The sequence below is a fragment of the Haliotis rubra genome, unplaced genomic scaffold (assembly GCF_003918875.1).
Source record: "Haliotis rubra isolate DU_JTF1 unplaced genomic scaffold, ASM391887v1 Scf9, whole genome shotgun sequence".
NCBI classification, from domain to species: Eukaryota; Metazoa; Mollusca; class Gastropoda; order Lepetellida; family Haliotidae; genus Haliotis; species Haliotis rubra.
Window position 1 is genome coordinate 4,704,515 of NW_025767634.1, and position 20,025 is coordinate 4,724,539.

At 39.8% G+C, this 20,025-nt stretch overlaps 1 protein-coding gene across 1 annotated transcript; it reads right to left on the bottom strand.

Moving 5' to 3' along the window:
• Positions 1-4,876: 4,876 nt before the first annotated feature.
• LOC124263847 (transcription factor Sox-10-like) lies at positions 4,877-17,998 on the bottom strand. Its single transcript, XM_046698568.1, has 3 exons — positions 17,478-17,998; positions 6,697-7,034; positions 4,877-6,503 (listed from the first exon to the last, which is right to left on the bottom strand). Exons 1-3 carry the CDS (start codon positions 17,843-17,845, stop codon positions 5,776-5,778), a joined length of 1,434 nt encoding a protein of 477 aa, XP_046554524.1. The 5' UTR covers positions 17,846-17,998; the 3' UTR covers positions 4,877-5,775.
• Between the last annotated feature and the right edge of the window lie 2,027 nt (positions 17,999-20,025).

Here is a 20,025-nt window from a genome sequence, read left to right on the forward strand (position 1 = left end):
ATTTATGTGTATTGGATCCATAACATCATCAGATTATTGCAGGCTTAGTTTCACAAAAAATCTTATATTAACACCAGATTTATGTGTATTGAATCCACAGCAACATCAGATCATTGCAGGCTTAGTTTCACAAAACATCTTATATTGACACCAAATTTATGTGTATTGGATCCACAGCAACATCAGATCATTGCAGGCTTAGTTTCACAAAACATCTTATATTGACACCAGATTTATGTATATTGGATCCACAGCAACATCAGATCATTGCAGGCTTAGTTTCACAAAACATCTTATATTAACACCAGATTTATGTGTATTGGATCCATAGCAACATCAGATCATTGCAGGCTTAGTTTCACAAAAAATCTTATATTAACACCAGATTTATGTGCATTGGATCCATAGCAACATCAGATTATTGCAGGCTTAGTTTCACAAAACATCTTATATTAACACCGGATTTATGTGTATTGGATACATAACAACATCAGATTATTGCAGGCTTAGTTTCACAAAACATCTTATATTAAGAACGGATTTATGTGTATTGGATACATAACAACATCAGATTATTGCAGGCTTAGTTTCACAAAACATCTTATATTAACACCAGATTTATGTGTATTGGATCCATAGCAACATCAGATCATTGCAGGCTTAGTTTCACAAAAAATCTTATATTAACACCAGATTTATGTGTATTGGATCCATAGCAACATCAGATTATTGCAGGCTTAGTTTCACAAAACATCTTATATTAACACCGGATTTATGTGTATTGGATCCATAACAACTTCAGATTATTGCAGGCTTAGTTTCACAAAACATCTTATATTAACAACGGATTGATGTGTATTGGATCCATAACAACATCAGATTATTGCAGGCTTAGTTTCACAAAACATCTTATATTAACACCGGATTTATGCGTATTGGATCCATGACAACATCAGATTATTGCAGGCTTAGTTTCACAAAACATCTTATATTAACACCGGATTTATGCGTATTGGATCCATGACAACATCAGATTATTGCAGGCTTAGTTTCACAAAACATCTTATATTAACACCAGATTTATGTGTATTGGATCCATAGCAACATCAGATTATTGCAGGCTTAGTTTCACAAAACATCTTATATTAACACCAGATTTATGTGTATTGGATCCATAGCAACATCAGATCCTGGCAGGCTTAGTTTCACAAAAAATCTTATATTAACACCAGATTTATGTGTATTGGATCCATAACAACATCAGATTATTGCAGGCTTAGTTTCACAAAAAATCTTATATTAACACCAGATTTATGTGTATTGGATACATAACAACATCAGATTATTGCAGGCTTAGTTTCACAAAACATCTTATATTAACACCAGATTTATGTGTATTGGATCCATAGCAACATCAGATTATTGCAGGCTTAGTTTCACAAAACATCTTATATTAACACCGGATTTATGTGTATTGGATCCATAGCAACATCAGATCATTGCAGGCTTAGTTTCATGAAACATCTTATATTAACACCAGATTTATGTGTATTGGATCCATAGCAACATCAGATTATTGCAGGCTTAGTTTCACAAAACATCTTATATTAACACCGGATTTATGTGTATTGGATCCATAACAATATCAGATTATTGCAGGCTTAGTTTCATAAAAGATCTTATATTAACACCGGATTTATGTGTATTGGATACATAACAACATCAGATTATTGCAGGCTTAGTTTCACAAAACATCTTATATTAACACCGGATTTATGTGTATTGGATCCATAACATCATCAGATTATTGCAGGCTTAGTTTCACAAAAAATCTTATATTAACACCGGATTTATGTGTATTGGATCCATAACATCATCAGATTATTGCAGGCTTAGTTTCACAAAACATCTTATATTGACACCAAATTTATGTGTATTGGATCCACAGCAAAATCAGATCATTGCAGGCTTAGTTTCACAAAACATCTTATATTGACACCAGATTTATGTATATTGGATCCACAGCAACATCAGATCATTGCAGGCTTAGTTTCACAAAACATCTTATATTAACACCAGATTTATGTGTATTGGATCCATAGCAACATCAGATCATTGCAGGCTTAGTTTCACAAAACATCTTATATTAACACCGGATTTATGTGTATTGGATCCATAGCAACATCAGATTATTGCAGGCTTAGTTTCACAAAACATCTTATATTAACACCGGATTTATGTGTATTGGATACATAACAACATCAGATTATTGCAGGCTTAGTTTCACAAAACATCTTATATTAAGAACGGATTTATGTGTATTGGATCCATAGCAACATCAGATCATTGCAGGCTTAGTTTCACAAAACATCTTATATTAACACCGGATTTATGTGTATTGGATACATAACAACATCAGATTATTGCAGGCTTAGTTTCACAAAACATCTTATATTAACACCAGATTTATGTGTATTGGATCCATAGCAACATCAGATCATTGCAGGCTTAGTTTCACAAAAAATCTTATATTAACACCAGATTTATGTGTATTGGATCCATAGCAACATCAGATTATTGCAGGCTTAGTTTCACAAAACATCTTATATTAACACCGGATTTATGTGTATTGGATCCATAACAACTTCAGATTATTGCAGGCTTAGTTTCACAAAACATCTTATATTAACAACGGATTGATGTGTATTGGATCCATAACAACATCATATTATTGCAGGCTTAGTTTCACAAAGCATCTTATATTAACACCGGATTTATGTGTATTGGATACATAACAACATCAGATTATTGCAGGCTTAGTTTCACAAAACATCTTATATTAACACCAGATTTATGTGTATTGGATCCATAGCAACATCAGATTATTGCAGGCTTAGTTTCACAAAACATCTTATATTAACACCGGATTTATGTGTATTGGATCCATAGCAACATCAGATTATTGCAGGCTTAGTTTCACAAAACATCTTATATTAACACCAGATTTATGTGTATTGGATCCATAACATCAGATTATTGCAGGCTTAGTTTCACAAAACATCTTATATTAACACCGGATTTATGTGTATTGGATCCATAACAACATCAGATTATTGCAGGCTTAGTTTCACAAAACGATTTTTGCACTTCCACACAACCAAGCCTTAGTTAGCCGTGTTGCTAATACTGACTTAAGGAAAGAAGTGGCCACCCACTTACACTTACATCATTTGTAGAGGTGGAGCTATTGGATCTCCCATACTTAGGCATAGCCTTACGCTAAAATCGCTTTGTGCATGTGGGTCCTTCCAGAAATTGATCTTAGCGTTAAAGCAACCGCATGTCTGTGTCTGTTATACAGACCCTGACACAAATATACCATGCAGTCCATGTCTAGAATATGTGGCGAGGGTGAAAATGTAGAAGGTCACTGTGCTCCATGTTATTATATTTTATTTATATTATTTAGGATGTTTATTCTGTAAAATATGTTCATTTTGAGAGACAAGATGTTAGACGCGACGAGGTTAGCGCTATGATGTATTTCTAGAACGAACCTGAAATAATCTTCGAGCTTCTTAAGGAAAAAAGCTGGTGGTATAATATACCTCTTTCTGAAAGGATTTATCAGCTTCGCACGTCTGGTAATACTACTGATATCTGGCGTAATATATTTTATTTTATTGCTATGTAAGGAGATATGTAAAAACTGCTCCAAGCGAACACTTGGATCTGCGGAGTCGGGACATATAAACAAATCCGAGAGCTAAATTACCCCATCCCAAATATTCTGTTCAGCGAGGACTATTTTATGTATTACTATTTTAAGTCTGTGTTGTGTAGTATGACTTCATAGCATGACTTTGTGTGGCCTGGACAACGTGTGAGAATGACTCCTCTTCGTAATGGTCTACCTGGCTGTTCGAGCGAGTGAGTGTGGTTTTACGCCGCTTCTAGTAATATTACAGCAATAACACGAAGGGTGGCACCAGAATTGGGCTTCATACATTGTACCCATGTGGGGAATCGAACCTGTGTGACGATCTAACGCTTTAACCACTAGGCTACTCCACCGCCCCCCTTGGCTGTTCGAGCAGGTGGGAGTAATACCCGTGATCCAATAACGTGCGATTGTGTAAGAGTGAAGTAATAGTCGCAACTCGTTAATCCACATTAAGGTTTAAAGACGTCCGGATTATCCAGGTTCATGATCATCTGATTTGGATTGAAGAGGATCCATTTTCAGAAGTTGAAACAAAGTGTATCATCACAAAATAGGTGTGATACTACATTCTTAGTATTATCATATCATCACCATCATTAGAATAACAACTAGTCTCTGAAATGAACATATTTTACTGAAAAAAGTTAATAGTAAAAAAAATAATAATGAAAAGGAGACCTGAGACTTTCTTCATTTTCAGAAGCTGAGTAAATCTAGACTTGCCACATTTTCTAGACTTGTGTGGCCTTTCATGGTTATATTTGCTTCGGGGTCTGTACGACAGACTACACCATCATCTTCATCATCACCATCAACGGCAGTAGCGATGGGAGGTATACGTGATTAACCTGAAGCGACTTCATCTGATCAAGTCCGCTCTGTTCAGTGTGTCATGAGCCAGAATGCTAGATAACACAGTCACCTTTCCCAAGACCATGATCATCGTTCCATGAGGGACAAAGACATGTCAAGGTGAAGATGGCGTTCTGGTGAAACAGACATTTGTTTCTGCCATGTTATGAGAATCGTAGCTGAATAATCAATGGATGCCTTCAATTTTGAATTGGCAAACACAAAAAGTGAATGGCTTGACTTCAAATTGGTCAAAGTCCAGTACTTCTTTAAAATCCAAGAGAGGACACGAAAACCATGTAAAAAGTATAAACAGGTTTATTCAAAACTTGAATAATAACAATCTAGAAAATATGTACATGATTTATGAAGATGTTCTTCTCTACCTCTGAGATAGCTTATAGAATAAACATACCGAGGAACGGAGATCGCTTAGGTAACAACTATAGTGCTTTGCATAAGGCTTGCATAGATACATCATCAAAGAGAGGGTAATCCAGCTATTTCGTGCATGTGTAGCACATGAGATCACGACACTCTAATGTTGACCAATCACAGGTCACTACACAATGAAACTGACCAATGAGTAGTCAGATTACATCTGCGCCAAGGCACTTGATCTAGGAAGACAATAGCACTGTAATATGGTGTCTACATGTTTTGGTCATGCATATAGGCGTAACGTTGCGTCTTTGGCACATACAAAGCAACCCAAATCTAACTGCAGGCAAATATAATATGGCGTAGCTTGACGCAACGTTTAAGAAGCACTTGTATTCCTGCATGAGCTGGTGTGACAGGTATTTGTCTATTCTGATCGTATGTTGCTTGGCAAATAGTCTCTTTGAAGCTGATACTGGAGGGATGCGGTCTATGACAAAACATTTACATACACAGTATGGCACAGTCCAGAGGATACGCCGCTTGGACACACAGTCTCGTCAATACTGTCAGTAAGTCCGACCGATATCTTCTGGAGACACGAAAGATTGAGCGTAATGTCACAAAGAAGTTCACAAACGCACTTCTGTTCTCGCTTTAGAGACAGACGCCATTCAAGCAGTCCTGGCTTTACGAGCTTGGTTCCAAGAGCAGACGACACTCTCATGAGCCTCAAGATCCTGTCATCCACATTGGCGGCCACCGGTATTATGCATTTGTGGGATGAGATCAAACACAGCTGTTGACGATGAAGCCACTCAAGTATACCTTTCCCATGTCTGTTCGCCGGGTACCGCGGCAGCTATTGGGTTGAACATCTGTCGGAGACCCATAGCGTATTGATAGGAAGGAGCAGCACCTACTGGAGCCGAGTTCTGGCCAAGGTAGGCACTCTGAACAGGTCCACCAAAAGGTCCTGGATTGTCCATATTGTACCGAGACGTGGATGCATTATACGCTTCGTATTTCTGATCGACTCTGTAGGGTTGAGACTGATGGGCCGGGAGTTGTTCCATCTTGATATGAGAATTGTCCTCCTCTCTGTACTTGTAGTCTGGAGAGCCAGCGTGGTAGGAAGAGGAAGACGTAGCTGGGGCGGCTTGATGGAGCCCCGCCGTCCGGGACTGTGACGACTGTTCACTGATGTCGTAAGCAGAACTGATGCTGCTGCCGCCGTTGGTGCTGTTGGTGGTGCTGGTGTTGTTGGGCATGTAGGATTGGATGCAGGAGCTGGCGGAAGACACTCTGTATGAATTGGTCCAACTTGTGGCGGTGGTGGCGGGAACGTTGTTACCCTGGTTGCCGTAGCAGGGCGTGTAGTGGCCGGGGTGGGGACCCTGGTGGGAGCTGGGTAGGGCCGTTCCGGAGGGCGGTAGGTAGCGATCAAGATCAAGAGGATCGTCGAAGGGATCGATAATTTCTGGGCTAAGTTCTCGGAGATCAACCCGGCTGAAGTCTATTGGGTGTCCAGAAGGACCTAGTTGTCCTGAAACACAAAACAACATATTTCAAAATATGTACAAAACAGAGTTTAGTGTTTAAATCCGAAGTGAACTTGTTCATTAAACTAAGTACCGTGACAAAAGGAATTTGAAAACTACATGTTTCAAAAGCTTGTCAACTTAAAAGAATTATGAACCAAGTCAAAGTTTACACATTTCATCTGAGACACAACTCACCTGTTCCGGCGCGGACTCCCTTTCTGTCATAGATACACTTCAAGTTGAGGGCCTCGTGTTGGTTGGGTGTCGTGGGTGGGGTAGGAGGACCGTTTGATCCTCCAGGCTGACTCGAGCACTCGCTGGAGCAATCATCGCTTGGTGATGAGCAGTCACCAACGGGCTTGAGCAGCACCCCTGGTGGAAGAGGGCTGGCGTTTTCGTTACCCTGTTGTTGTCCCTTCAGAGGCTTCCTTCTACGGGGTTGGTATTTGTAATCAGGGTAGTCCTTCTTGTGCTGAAGACGAAGTCTCTCGGCTTCCTCCACAAACGGGCGTTTCTCCTCCTCGCAAAGAAGTCTGTGGAACAAAGAGTTTGCGTTAGTTCGGAGTTCATCAACAAAGCACATGCAGATCATACCCATAATTACCGGTTCGAGTAATAGCAACAAATTATTTAAAACATCAGTCACATGAACACCCACTCTTGACTATCCTCAGAAACTCATTCGATTTTCAGGGCAAAAACAACTGTGAAAATAATATGAATGGATCTATGAAAATCATTATGACACCAGGTGTTCAAGACTAAGGTTCCTTTACCCTCAGTAGTTCTAAATCCACGTCCTTACAGCCTACCACCATAACACGCGGACTTTCTACACACATATGTAACTAAACCGTAAGTCAACGCATGAAATCACAAATGCCAATACTAGATTGGATATTACAAGAGCGCCAAACGTGTAATATAAAATAATATCGTTATGCAGTAACATTTGAAGAACAATTCTAAGAAGTGTGTTTGTACTGTTTTTTCTATGAAGAAAGCTCTAATGTCAAACCTAAGCGCCCAATGGTTATGAACTTATCGTTTAACAAATCACTACCTAACGTGATGTGTACATAACGTATTTGTTTTGTGTAGAATGGTGTTGGCTTAACTCATAATATCTTCACTCGATCTCTTGGTCCTGTCCCTAACAAGGGTACATTGTGGCAGATAGCGTTATACACTTCGTATATATATGTTTGCAAAGCCCATTTACTGGTCATGTGACGTGTTTTATACAATGAATAACTTCATTGAAGTCACTAATACTGGAAACAGGGATTCTTAATTGCAGGTGTTACAAAGACGAGATTGAGTCACCTGTGACAAAGCTCAGCTAGATTTTCCTGAGAACGCGTAGCAACACACGTACTGCGCGGTAACTTTGTAACCCAATCACTCAGGCGGAAAATCAGCACGTTCCGCTGAAACATAGGGCCGGCGTTTTTACCTACAATAACCCTGAGGCCATAATGTTCTCGAAAGCTGATTCTTATACAGAGGTTATGGAAACGGCTGGACCTCAATCCGCTGGCAATGTTTGACAAGATGGCGGAACATTGTGTTTGGACTACGAGACTGTAATGGCGGCCGGACTCAGAACATGAGCGGGAGCTTTGGTTAAACTCACCAAGGTCTTACACCAAAACCCTCCCGCGTTTCTCAGATGTCAGGTTTATACAAAGACACGTCAGAACAAGCTTTGTTGACAGTGAAGATTCGGTTTAAGACAATTTCAGCGGAGTGGTAAGCCCTGCATGAGTTTTACAAGGTGCGTTTAACCAAACTCTGGCATCAAGGTCCCCCAGATTAACTCTGAAGATTACCCATTAGGTCTTAAGGATTTGCGTGGAACCCTATGCTGGGCTGTAAACGCCTCCCGTGAGTTGGAATCGTAAAAATGTCCATCAAGGTCGCATCAATATTAATCGCGGATTAAAAGGTCACCCCATTGGAATTTGGTATATCAAATTAAAAATTGTTTCTCTTTTGGAACATTTCTTTACTGTATTGGTTTGGTTTAAGCAAACATAACGTTCGAAGAGAAGATTTTCAGTACACGTTACTCAAGTGTTTTGGACGCTTTCATTAACCAAATTCAATAGAAATTTAGCAATATTTCTTTTAATGCAGCAATATTTTTGTTCGGGTTCAGAAAAGATGAAAATAAAATGTTTCAAACTCATATAAACCATAGAAAGTTTATATTTAGCGGACAAAAGTGATCCCTATACTGCGGTATATCCATTATTCAAATACTGGTGTACCAGTCAAACAGATTTATTTTACTCATATTTATCACTAATTCACTTATCACTGGCTCTGTTCAGACAAATTGACTCCAATCAAGCACGTAACAAAAAAAAAAATTAAAAGAATTTCTTCCCCCGAAATTGATGAATATGCCTGATTTCCCCATCATTATGAATTATGGGGTCTGTGGATCTTGACACGAATTCCTCCACGTCGCACGAGTATACGGACGGATGTCGATGGAAGAGGCTCTGACGAATGAGTAGAGGCTGATAAACTGGTATTTCCGTAGTGTGATCTCAACGGAGTTGTGGAATGCCATATCGTTACCATAGCGTTGTCAGGGCAATAGTTGCGGTAACACAGAACCCAGTTGACCCTTCTTGTTTCCTAAACTTCTATGGAACAATCTGTCAATGAAAGCCGTCTCTTTGATTGACTTACTTGTGTCAAAATTAATTCATATGAACTGATACAAAGTGAGCTCACTATACACATTAAGTTGACAGGTTTTCTGAAAGTTTACAAGTCTGAACACCATTGGTCTAGACAAACGTTTCGTTTGTTCTACATTCTGTAAAATACTGATTTATTTTCAGATATGTAAAAGTATTTTATGTTATATTTTGTTGTTGCTGAAGTTATTCTGGTGTAAATGTAAGGAGATGTATGGAGTTTGAGAAAGTTCAAGCTCGTACCATGTCCTTTCTTACGTGTAAACGTTACTTAGTAGTGTTGCCTCTTACGTCGTAATATTGCCAGATTGTAGAATATCCTGGGATTACGTGTCCCTCCTACCAGTGTTGGCTAACCACGAATAAGCCTGACACGGGATTCAGTGTTACCACTGGGTATGTTAGAGTAGTGGCAACGTCAACACACGTGACAGAACGTCAAGCAATGGCAACACGGTCACGCGTAATGAACTATTTGTTTTAGCGGAAGCAGACAATGGTTTTGGGTCAAATTCGACAGTTTTATGCCGAACACTGTTTAAGGATATTTCCGACATTAGTGAGCGTATGCTAAGAGATGAATCTGCCTGTGGTCACGACCGCACGAGACATGCACGTGCTATTGGCACTGCCGGTAAACTTTGACGAAGATTAATGATTGTACGTGACTTGCAAATTAACGTGACTTTCGCTACATTTCAATTGTATCCAACGTCCCGTCCTTTAAAAAAGGCAAACAACAGCACGCGATTCGTTGGTCTACCTCAAACGGCGGCCGACCTTTATGGGACATTGTCAACAAATGCGTCCTTTACAATGGACATGAAGGGAATACAATGACTTCATGAGGGGGGTTGTCGGACAATTTGATTAGTTTAATTCAAATATCGTTTAAGTTGACAAAAGTTTAAGACCTCTTGCTCAACAGTCCCCCCTTGTTTAGCGAAATGTATCACTTCAGTGATAGTTTTATTCATTGAAACCTCAAATATATATTGAAGAACATCTTGTAAAATTTGAATATTCTGTATATTCTGCGTTAATGTCCATAACTTAGGAAATATAACTGACGTTTATCTTTAAAATGCAATTTCTGTAACTTAAACTGTTAAATTTTATTGTATGCGACTTGTTGTACAATTGTCTTGCTTGAGTATGTTTTGTGCACCTGATAATATTGCTTGGAATTGCAGGAATTCTATGTAAGTACATCTCCATAAATAAGACTCATTTTTTTCTCGAAGGTCTACTGAAGCATGATAAAGGTAATTTATGACATACTTTGTAACTGCTCGTTTACATCGCCTCTTCCTTTGATGTCCGCCAGTTAAACGCGCACTTAACTATAAACCTGGACCCTCGTAGTTGATTTCAAGAAAATGATGTTTTTATCTTTAAACTGATTCTAAGAAATGTGACAGAAAGTTCAATCAGACAGAAATAATTCAGTTGAAAAAATCAAAACAGAACATTTTTAAAAACAAAAAATAACTTTGAATGTTTAAATATAGTTACACATTATATTCCGGTTAATGTAGTAGCCGTTCATTAAAGGAACCATTACAGTTTCTCTAGTGTGTGTTCTGTATTCCCTGGACTCAGTCCTGTCTTGTATCAGCGATAGGCCTGTCAAGTTACAGGGCAAAAGAAACAGTGAATATTTATTGCGCTGACAGGTTTCCATACAGGCAAAGTGACATTAACAGATTCTGCAGAAACATGCGGACCGGTTCAACCCGGATGATGGCGGAGCGCCGCGGAGGACTTGCACGTGCGAGACGAACATCAACAAGTTGCAGCAGAGGGGCCGTGGAATTGGGAGTATTTCTATGAATAAAGCCAAAGATATGCCAGCCCTTCTCCCCGTTCTGGTTCAGACGGGATGCCGCTGAGGCTGGAGACATTCTTCCATGTTCTGAGACATCATGACACGTGACGTAACCCCCGAAATTGTGTGTCTCTACATGGTGTCTCAATCTCAATAAAACGTAAAACATCCCTTCCCACTTTGAGGCTTCATGTTTTTATTTCCTCTTCATTCTTCATTTCGTCTACCTACCATCAATCGTTGAAGTGACAGATTTATGTCAAGATTGTATCTTCCTACTGCGATAAAAAGTTTTTCTTTTAGCCGTTCGTCATTATGAAAAGTATGAATAATAATATTGACTCGAACGTCTTATTACTATGTATTTATTAACACTGCACGAGCGATGACGCGTTTAATATGAACATAAACTGAATTTGGGAAGCTTATCTCAGTTATTTTATGAGTTTTTGTGGTATGATAATTTCCTTTCTTGAAACGAAATCCAACCCTTTGAACAGATACCTATAGAGATATAATTCGAAGTCGTGTAAAGCTACGGTACAAATGATTCGTGAACGATTTCCTTTTTTCAAATTCTTTTCAACCAACGTTAAATGTATACTTCTTGCTATGTGTTAGACATTGTGCTCGTGCGTGACATTGATAAGAACCTAGTAATTTTTTCGGCACCTCTAAGTACACAAGATTGAATCTATGTATTTGATGTCAAATACATGTACGTCCGTAATTAAAGCCTTCAAACGTTTCCAGGAACTTTTTTTTTGCGCGGAGCGAGCACTGGTGAGTCACATGAAGAGATTAGGCTACATGTGTTACACTTGATAACTGACTCATTGATAGAAAGGAGGGACAATCTTGTCAACCTTGTAAAACCTAGAGGCTTTTAAAGATAATATATACAGGATTAAGTTGATTTAATAGTTTTTCCATGACCATATTGGTTCCAGAAAGGCGGCCCGCAACACGCAATTTCAGTCGAAGCAATAACGAATCCTGTTTATCAAATAATGTTAAAAAAATATTTTCTTTTTCAACATTAAATTTTGATTGCAAAAAGTGTGATTTTGCCTCAAAATGTCTGTTTTATTATGCTAGCATAGTGAAACCGATCTGTTTTAAACGAGAGATACACTCTGCAATATGGCAGGGTAGGGTAAGCCAGGTTAAGCTCCATTGTATTCGACAAGACGTTGGAGGCGGTACAAAGGCTATCATTTGTATAGTAATTAGTACCGGGGGTACAAAATGAAGACAAATACCCATGTTGGTGATGAATTACAAGTGACACATTTTGCACTGTCGCGTGGCCAGGCAGTGTTGACGATGAACATCACGCGCTCAGTGTCAACTATGCGGCTAGCTCCTCTAATATTGAACGTTGGAGGGCAAGGGGACTGAGTATAGGGACATTGCTAAGTTGCCCGGGTCCCTGCCGTGGACCAACCCCCTCCCTTAAAAAACCCTCACACCTGTGTGCGACCCCCGGAGGACGCCAGAAGACCCCTGGCTGATTTGGCCAACGTCTGTCACATTGTCGCGACTTGTCCATGGTCTTTATCAATTTGTTATGTGGCCAACATCCGCCATATGGTTTCAGATACATCACGCGCTGTCCTATGGTCAGTGCTTGTCCGAGACTTAGCAGCGTGACGTTAGACTGGTCAGAAGAACGGGTAACAAATGTAAGGATGTTAAATCAGCTCGTGAAAAGGTGTTTGTTAGTTGACACATTTTGTTTCCTTTCGCTTTGAACAACAGTTTATATTTGAGAATTGACACCGGCCACTTGAGCACCCCTTTCTAATAGACAGCGAAATACTTGAAATAACTGGACATACTACGCGAAATAACCGCAAAGCCTGACATCGTATTTCAGAGCATTTTGCATGTAACCGAGAGGTGACAGTTTTCACGGAACAGTTCCAATTGAAATTTGATCAAGTTAAAGAAATACAACCATTCACTTGCATTGGTTAGTTGAATTTCGTTCACGTTTCATGACCTAACCTCAAACGAATGTTATTTAAATAAGTCGTTAAAAAGCAAAATAAATTAAATATTTATTTGATTTAAATACTAGAAAGCGACAATAAGAATGTTTCTTGTATTCCGATTCTAAACAACTCAAGAAATATCAGTTTTCGTCTGAATGTTGTGTTATTTCAAAATAGTCCTCATAACATATTTGTTTTTGTTCAAAGGTCTGCATTTTATCAGGTGTTGAAAAAAATATAAATTTGTGAGGGCCCAGGAATATCTGAAGAAATGGGAAACTAAAACAACACGATTCCCCTACTGTTCGCCCGCCTGACGTCTGGTTAACGGAGATAACTAGCCTTGGAATGTATCCTCGGGTTATTTAACATTTAAGCATGTCAAGACAGGATATACTTGTTAAAATTCTTCAGCTATAAGTTTTCATTGTTACGTGTTGTGGGATAAGATGTGATTGTTTATAAGTGTTACTGTGGCGTATATGTTCCTGTGACATGGATCTATACGCCCGTCAAAAGCCCATGTCCGCCATTATGACCGATATCGCTGATAAAATGGCGGCAGATCGAAAAGCGGCGACTGAAATGATGGTATCAACAACTGCTATCAGTTTGGGCAGATAGACCGACTTTGGCGGAATTGTTCCCATTTGGCAAGGTCTGACAAATTGTCACATGTATGTCTGTGTATAAACACAATGTCGTAACAGCGATGAATTAACTGCCGTCAAGCAGAGGCAGACGACATTCATACGAAACTAAACGTCATTCGTTAGCGCTGCAAGAGTGATGACGCGTTAAATATGAATATAAACTGAATTTGGAAAACCTAATTCTGTTATTTTAGGTTTTTATACGATGGGAACTTTCGCGTTGGAGTCGTTTTGGCGGATTTGTTGTCGACCAATACGGGCTGGATACAGGAGCGAGAGTAATATTGTTTGGATAAGAAGATAACCCTGCATTTTTTCACCGTTCTCACTCTTTTGCATTTTAGACATTGAGGGAAAAAATATATTTCTCACGATTCGAGCTGTGACTTATCAGGCGAGAGACGTCGGAAAGCTGCGATATCCTTAACGGGGATTTAGTCGGGACATGCTTTTTGACCTTTAAACACATTTGAGGACAAATCGTGGACCACCCGCTCGTCCTTTATTGGACACGGGGATGAAGCGAAGGGGTGGGAGGTATGTTGTTGCTGACCTGGAAAACAGCTTTTGGAGTTAATTATGCTTTCAAAGTGATAAGAGATATTTTACAAACACCTCGGGAACGATTTCTTCAATAAACTGCTGGATAAAAAAGTATACATCCATGTTTGATTGTGGCGAACTATGTCACAAGCAAGAAATGGATTTTCAATGATGAAGTAGTTGATACGGCAAATCATACTTGGATGTGGATCTCACTTTTGCTGCGTTTCGACGACACTTTTCAGACTAGTAATGTTTTATAACGTTTGTAATCTTTTGGGGAAATTCAATCGTCAAATGTATACTTTCCTTTGCCCGCAGTTCAGTTAAAATATTTAAAAAATTTATCACTATTTCCAAAACTAATTATTTTTTTAAAGTTTCGGTTGGAATAAATTGTTGAGAGAGTTAAGATGTGACGGTAATACAGCGATGAGTATATATTCCCATCCATCAAAAAACAATAAATTGTAAATATTCGAAGGGAATCATCGGACATTTAACAGCATGAGCATGTCGTAGTAGAATATGTTAACCGTTCATATTTCTTTAGTTAATTCAACAATTCCCAGGTGACTGGGAATCATATGATGCCGCTCAGTGTAAAATGTATTAATTATTACCACGTGAACATAATGAATGATAAGTACAAATAAATTCTATGCGTTTAGGAAACGGCATGGTAAACTGTAATTTTCCTTAGAATCAACATGTATAAGATGAGTATAATCCACTTCTAATCCACAGGTAAATAATTACCTATGTCCTCTTATGTTGTTCGACTTCGGTGGGTAGTATTGTCATAGAATTTGATATCATAACAACGTTTGAGCGCATCTCTTTCAAAACCCGAATGTACTGTGTCTCGTTCATAAAAGACTCCGCGGGGCTACTCTTGCGCGTTAAACTTTAGTTGTTAGTTTTTAAAAAGGGTGAGTTTGATGGGCCGTGATTCCTCTGAGAGTTTGACGTACGCAAGTCGAGGGCGCAAAGCAACGATGCGTGCGAAGTGCGTCTAACTGTATCCGAAGCGTGCACCAATAGTGGCACTATGCTCTTCACACTGGGCACGATCTGCACCCCAATACACGCATGTCCTGCACGGGCAACATTAAAAGCGCGTCGCCAAAACGCAACTTTCATATCATACGCGCCAACACTGTTATCAATTATGGCAAGTCTCCGAAGATGAAAGCGCGTTGGAGTGTTGTCTCCCTGCAGGTAAAAAGGGTAACTCGGTCGAATGCCGGTGGGGACTCACACGACACACCTCTCCCCCGAACAGTCTCGAATCTCGGGGGAGAAACGCGAGGTGCCCCGATTCGCCCCACAGATCTGTGTGGTCGGAATTAAATCCTTTTCGCTGCCCTAGTTTAGGTTGATACACTATGTTATGTGACGTGGGGGACTTCTTATAGGGCGGGCGCGACAGCTAAGCCGTGTATCAAATATACTGTTTCGCAATGGGTTGCTTTATCCTGGTTACCGCAAGTGCGAGTTTAGATTCGAATAGAGAGCGTTTCCCACACAAACTGAGATTCTTCGAAATTTAGAATTTTGAAAAACGTATCCTTTCACATTTTATGAGGAAGCGTACTATGAATTTAACTTTGCATGCATAAACAATCGGGTTTTACTCATAAAACAGTTAACAGTCTCGATATTGTCTGGTTAAAGTATATGACGACATCTTTTGCTGAATACAAGTTTGTAGACTTAATAAAGCAACATAGAAATGGTTGTTTTCAATCAGCATTAAATTTAATTAAATCAAATTTCAATTTAAAACAAAACTTTTAAGCACCGCGGTTAAACAGTTACAGGAGTGGGTGAATAAGCAGATATACGTTGAAGGAAGGTTTACTGGGAGCCTTTCTGCAGTAAACAACCTGTGAAAGTGACAATAAATTTATACGGTCAATGTCTATCAAATAGCAGTAATTTAACGTAACAGTTTGTCTGTGGGAGTGACGTTTATTGCTAATCTTAATATTTACAGTCTTTCGTTGGAAGGCCCCTATGCATATGTTCGTCAGGTCTCGCTGTCAGTGCGAGTTTCGGCGAGATTCGTTTGATCTAGCGATGTGGCACCTATTAAAATGTTAGCTAATTTGAATTACTCGCAGCCGGAGGGGAGACTTCATGACATATGACATCTTTACTGATTAACCTCTCAAACGCACAACATGGGTCTACAGCCTCTTTTAACTTTCTTCGACTTTCAAACAGGATTATATGTACTTGGACAGATATTTGATTAATTAGAAAACGGAATACAGTATTTTTAGCGATTTTCTTTACCCTGTGACGTCAGTTGAATGAAGTGTCAGTTTATTGTTTAAGGGCGCATGTTAATTTCTTTTGGAATTGGAAATATAAAAAAAATAATTGCAATAATTGAACTAAATGATTAAAATGACGTCGATTTTTATTTTTGTGTATTGCATCAATACCTAATTTCTATATTAACCCCTATATAGTTATAATTACATCTTCAAGTTTAAGAAATTAAACATTCGCATTAAATATCCATACCCTACAGATGAACATCGTTGACAAGCTGAGAATCATGGCAGCCTCAGTTATTGCAGATATGAAGTTGACAGAAATCAACAAGTGGTATAAACGTTTAAACATGTGATCATGAATTTCGTCAACACTGTTGTATATTACATCCCCAGCGTAGACGAAATACGAAATGTGCATAATTCATGTTGATAAAAGTAAATGGTAAAAGTTCAAAGTTGATTGTCGGGTATTTAAACTTTACAAACATACAACACGTTTACAATGGGACAGATCCTGTGCTCAAAACCACTTATTTCCGCTTCGCTCAGAAACACATGGTTTTAAACTTTTTGTGCGGAAAATAATCTTCTGATCTAGTTTGAAAGTCAACATGGAACATCTGCAGAACATGAAGAACATTTTTTTGCGGATAAAATCCCCTGTCTACGTGATCGCTCTCCGTTGACGTAGCAGTCGACAGCCTAGTTTCGGGTCGACTGGTGTACCATGCATTAACAGCAAGGTGGTACACTTCCATATTAACAAGAAAGTGACACATTTAAATTCTAACAGCACTACAAAAGTGCTAAGCTATGAGTTAGTGATCTGCTTTAAATAGGAACTTCAGCGTGGTAAAGATTTAAGGGTGAGACAGTCTGTTAAAAACGAGATAGGATGTTTACAGGTTAGGGTATAGGAACAGAGAGGGTGTATATACAGGGTTCATTCCTACCTCCAAAGCTTTCCTAAAGTCTTGCTCAGTTCCGCGTTATGAAGATGGGGATATTGGTCTGCAAGTTTCCTCCGAGCAGCCTGGGCCCACACCATAAAAGCGTTCATAGGTCTTTTGATGTGGGGCTTTCGTTTTTCCCCTCCGTTAGCCCTTGATGGAGTGGACACTAGTGACCAGTCATAGCCCTTGAGGACCTGAGACACTGCCTCTTGGATGTGCATGGAAAACTTAGGGTCATCCGCACCAATGCCGGCAAGTCTTTCCTTCATTTCTTCTGGGGTGGGCATTCCGGGTGGGTCCCCCTCAGGATGTCCAGGTGAGGGGGAGCGCAGGTCGGGAGAGCGGCTGTTCTCTGTGTCGCTGCTCATGCTGATGGGTGGTGTAAATGTTCCAATGTCAGTGATGGTGGTTATGTCGTCTGCTGTCTTTCCAAAACTGATTGGACGTCAGACGTGAAGCCTTGTGTAGTCGCCAGGACAGTTTGCCTGATAATGAATTACGCTAGACAGTGTGGTGGATTTGATAGTGCCCAAGAACGCCCTGGGGGTGCTGTTGATGTATGTAAATGAGCCGCTCTAAGCCCCGCCTCTTCTCTTCCCCGCGAACCAACGGTGAGACCGGCCCGGCTGTAGCGGCAGTGCGCACAGGATGAAACGAATTTGTCAACTCGACTCACATTACCACTCTCCGGGGCGGAAAGAGTAGAACAATCTTAATAGCAGTTTCTGGCTTTAATCGCAGTGGCCTGCACACAATATGAAGATAATAGGAGAAAAATAAACACTGCCTGGTAGAGCCCATAGGACACGTCTTCGTGTAAACCTCTTCCTTTTGCCTGGGGTATTAAGTGCTAGTTATACTGTCAGGGTGGACGTGGTCAGACAGCGAACCTACCTCACCTATCCGTCAAAAATTAAACCCAGGTGTTGGTCATTTCGTCTAACATATGCATCATTTTCTGCAGGGGTCTGTCTAAAACTCGTTGAATGGATATAAACATTGCATAAATTCATCTTAATAAGCCTCGGAACTATTTTATTCACTTTGATATTGCATTGTATTGTATGTTTTGTACTCTGTTTAACAGATCCATTGATAAACAGTCACTATCGCTGTACGGAGCTTGTCGCAGCTCGCGACGCCTTGACACGGCCCCATTTCATTCATAAGTTGCAGGTATCACGTGATCCTCAAGGTCGGGGCTTCAGGGGGCGGGGCAGCGTACCCGATTATTGCCCGAGCTCAGCCGGGTAGGCGAACCATTCATGAGCTGTCTGTAGAAATATCTACCCGACATGTGCCGCCATTGTACAGCGTACAGTTGGTCTGGTTGTGTGGTTGAACAACAAGCAACGTGTAGGCTAGCCTGACTATACTCCAAAGTAATTTGGTCACGAAAGTAAATATAGAGATACTAAGTGTTACAGATAATATGTGAATATGTCCTACAGCATGACGCGGGCTGTCGATCGGCCTTCACTTTCAGCTCTTTTGCGGCCAAGTAAAATCATATGAATCCACTTTATCCCCATTTACAAATAGGGCTGGGCGTCCATGTCCATGTACACGGCGTGTTTAGTTCCGAAAGTCATCGCAGTTCAGTAAGCAATATAACAATAAAAAAGGAATTAAGTCAAGAAGTACTGTTAAACATCAAGACACTCACATGTAAAACCTATTTATTTCTAGAGGTGCTTGAAACTTCACCTTTCAACAGATATATCTTAAGTTTATTAAGAAGTCGTTTAATCCGCGAGGATCAATTTACTCTCAAGTTTAAGACTTCGTTACCATCATGTTTTTTCAGATCGTATATTTTACCTAATGCGACATTATTATGTACTTAATTTGAGAGTTATAAATTTATTGAGGAACTACGCATTTCCGTGAAGAATACTGCTTGCGCTTGCTTTACAAGTTTGAGATTAAGTAGGGTATATTTATCTAACACTGTTCTTCAGAAATACTAAAACTTAAGCGCTCATGACGATCTTCCGATTCTCTCATTGACAAATAATTCCAAACTGGCATTATATATTTACCATTATCATAAACCTTTCTTCATTCTGAGGACAAATGCATAAAACTGAGTGTGTGTATAGTTTATATACTAACACTCTTGAGGTGAATTCCGTCGTTAATAAGACACTCTGTAGTGCCTCTGGAACGCATTCGGCGCCTGGCTTTCAGGACGTTTCTCCTTCAAGAGTTATTGCCAGAGAATCGTCCTGCGATTCTTCATCTCCAGGCACCAATGGCGCCGCGAACTTTTCTACAGCTAATTACGATGGCTGCACAAACGTTGAGGGGACTGTTGATTATCTGAACAGGACTATTAAGATTTAATTTGTGGGTTGTGGAGAGATGTCGGGCGAACTCTCACATAAGGAAAGTCTATTGATAAGCCCTGTCAAGGAGTTTTAGGGTGGGATTTTTGGATTTTCGTTGTGGTCCGCTCTTGAAGGGGGCTACGACTCACTAACCCCCGTCGGGTATGGTCTTGAAACCGTTTGATCTGCGATCAGAAATTGCTCCTTCTTTGAACATG

What these genes read in the sequence shown, in the direction of transcription:
- LOC124263847 (XM_046698568.1), bottom strand. Translation starts at nt 17,845, where the DNA reads ATGAGCAGCGACACAGAGAACAGCCGCTCTCCCGACCTGCGCTCCCCC. An exon ending in ACTTTAGGAAAGCTTTGGAG is followed by an intron (nt 7,035 to 17,477) that starts GTAGGAATGAAC and finishes TTTGTTCCACAG; the next exon opens with ACTTCTTTGCGAGGAGGAGA. An exon ending in GGGAGTCCGCGCCGGAACAG is followed by an intron (nt 6,504 to 6,696) that starts GTGAGTTGTGTC and finishes TTTGTGTTTCAG; the next exon opens with GACAACTAGGTCCTTCTGGA.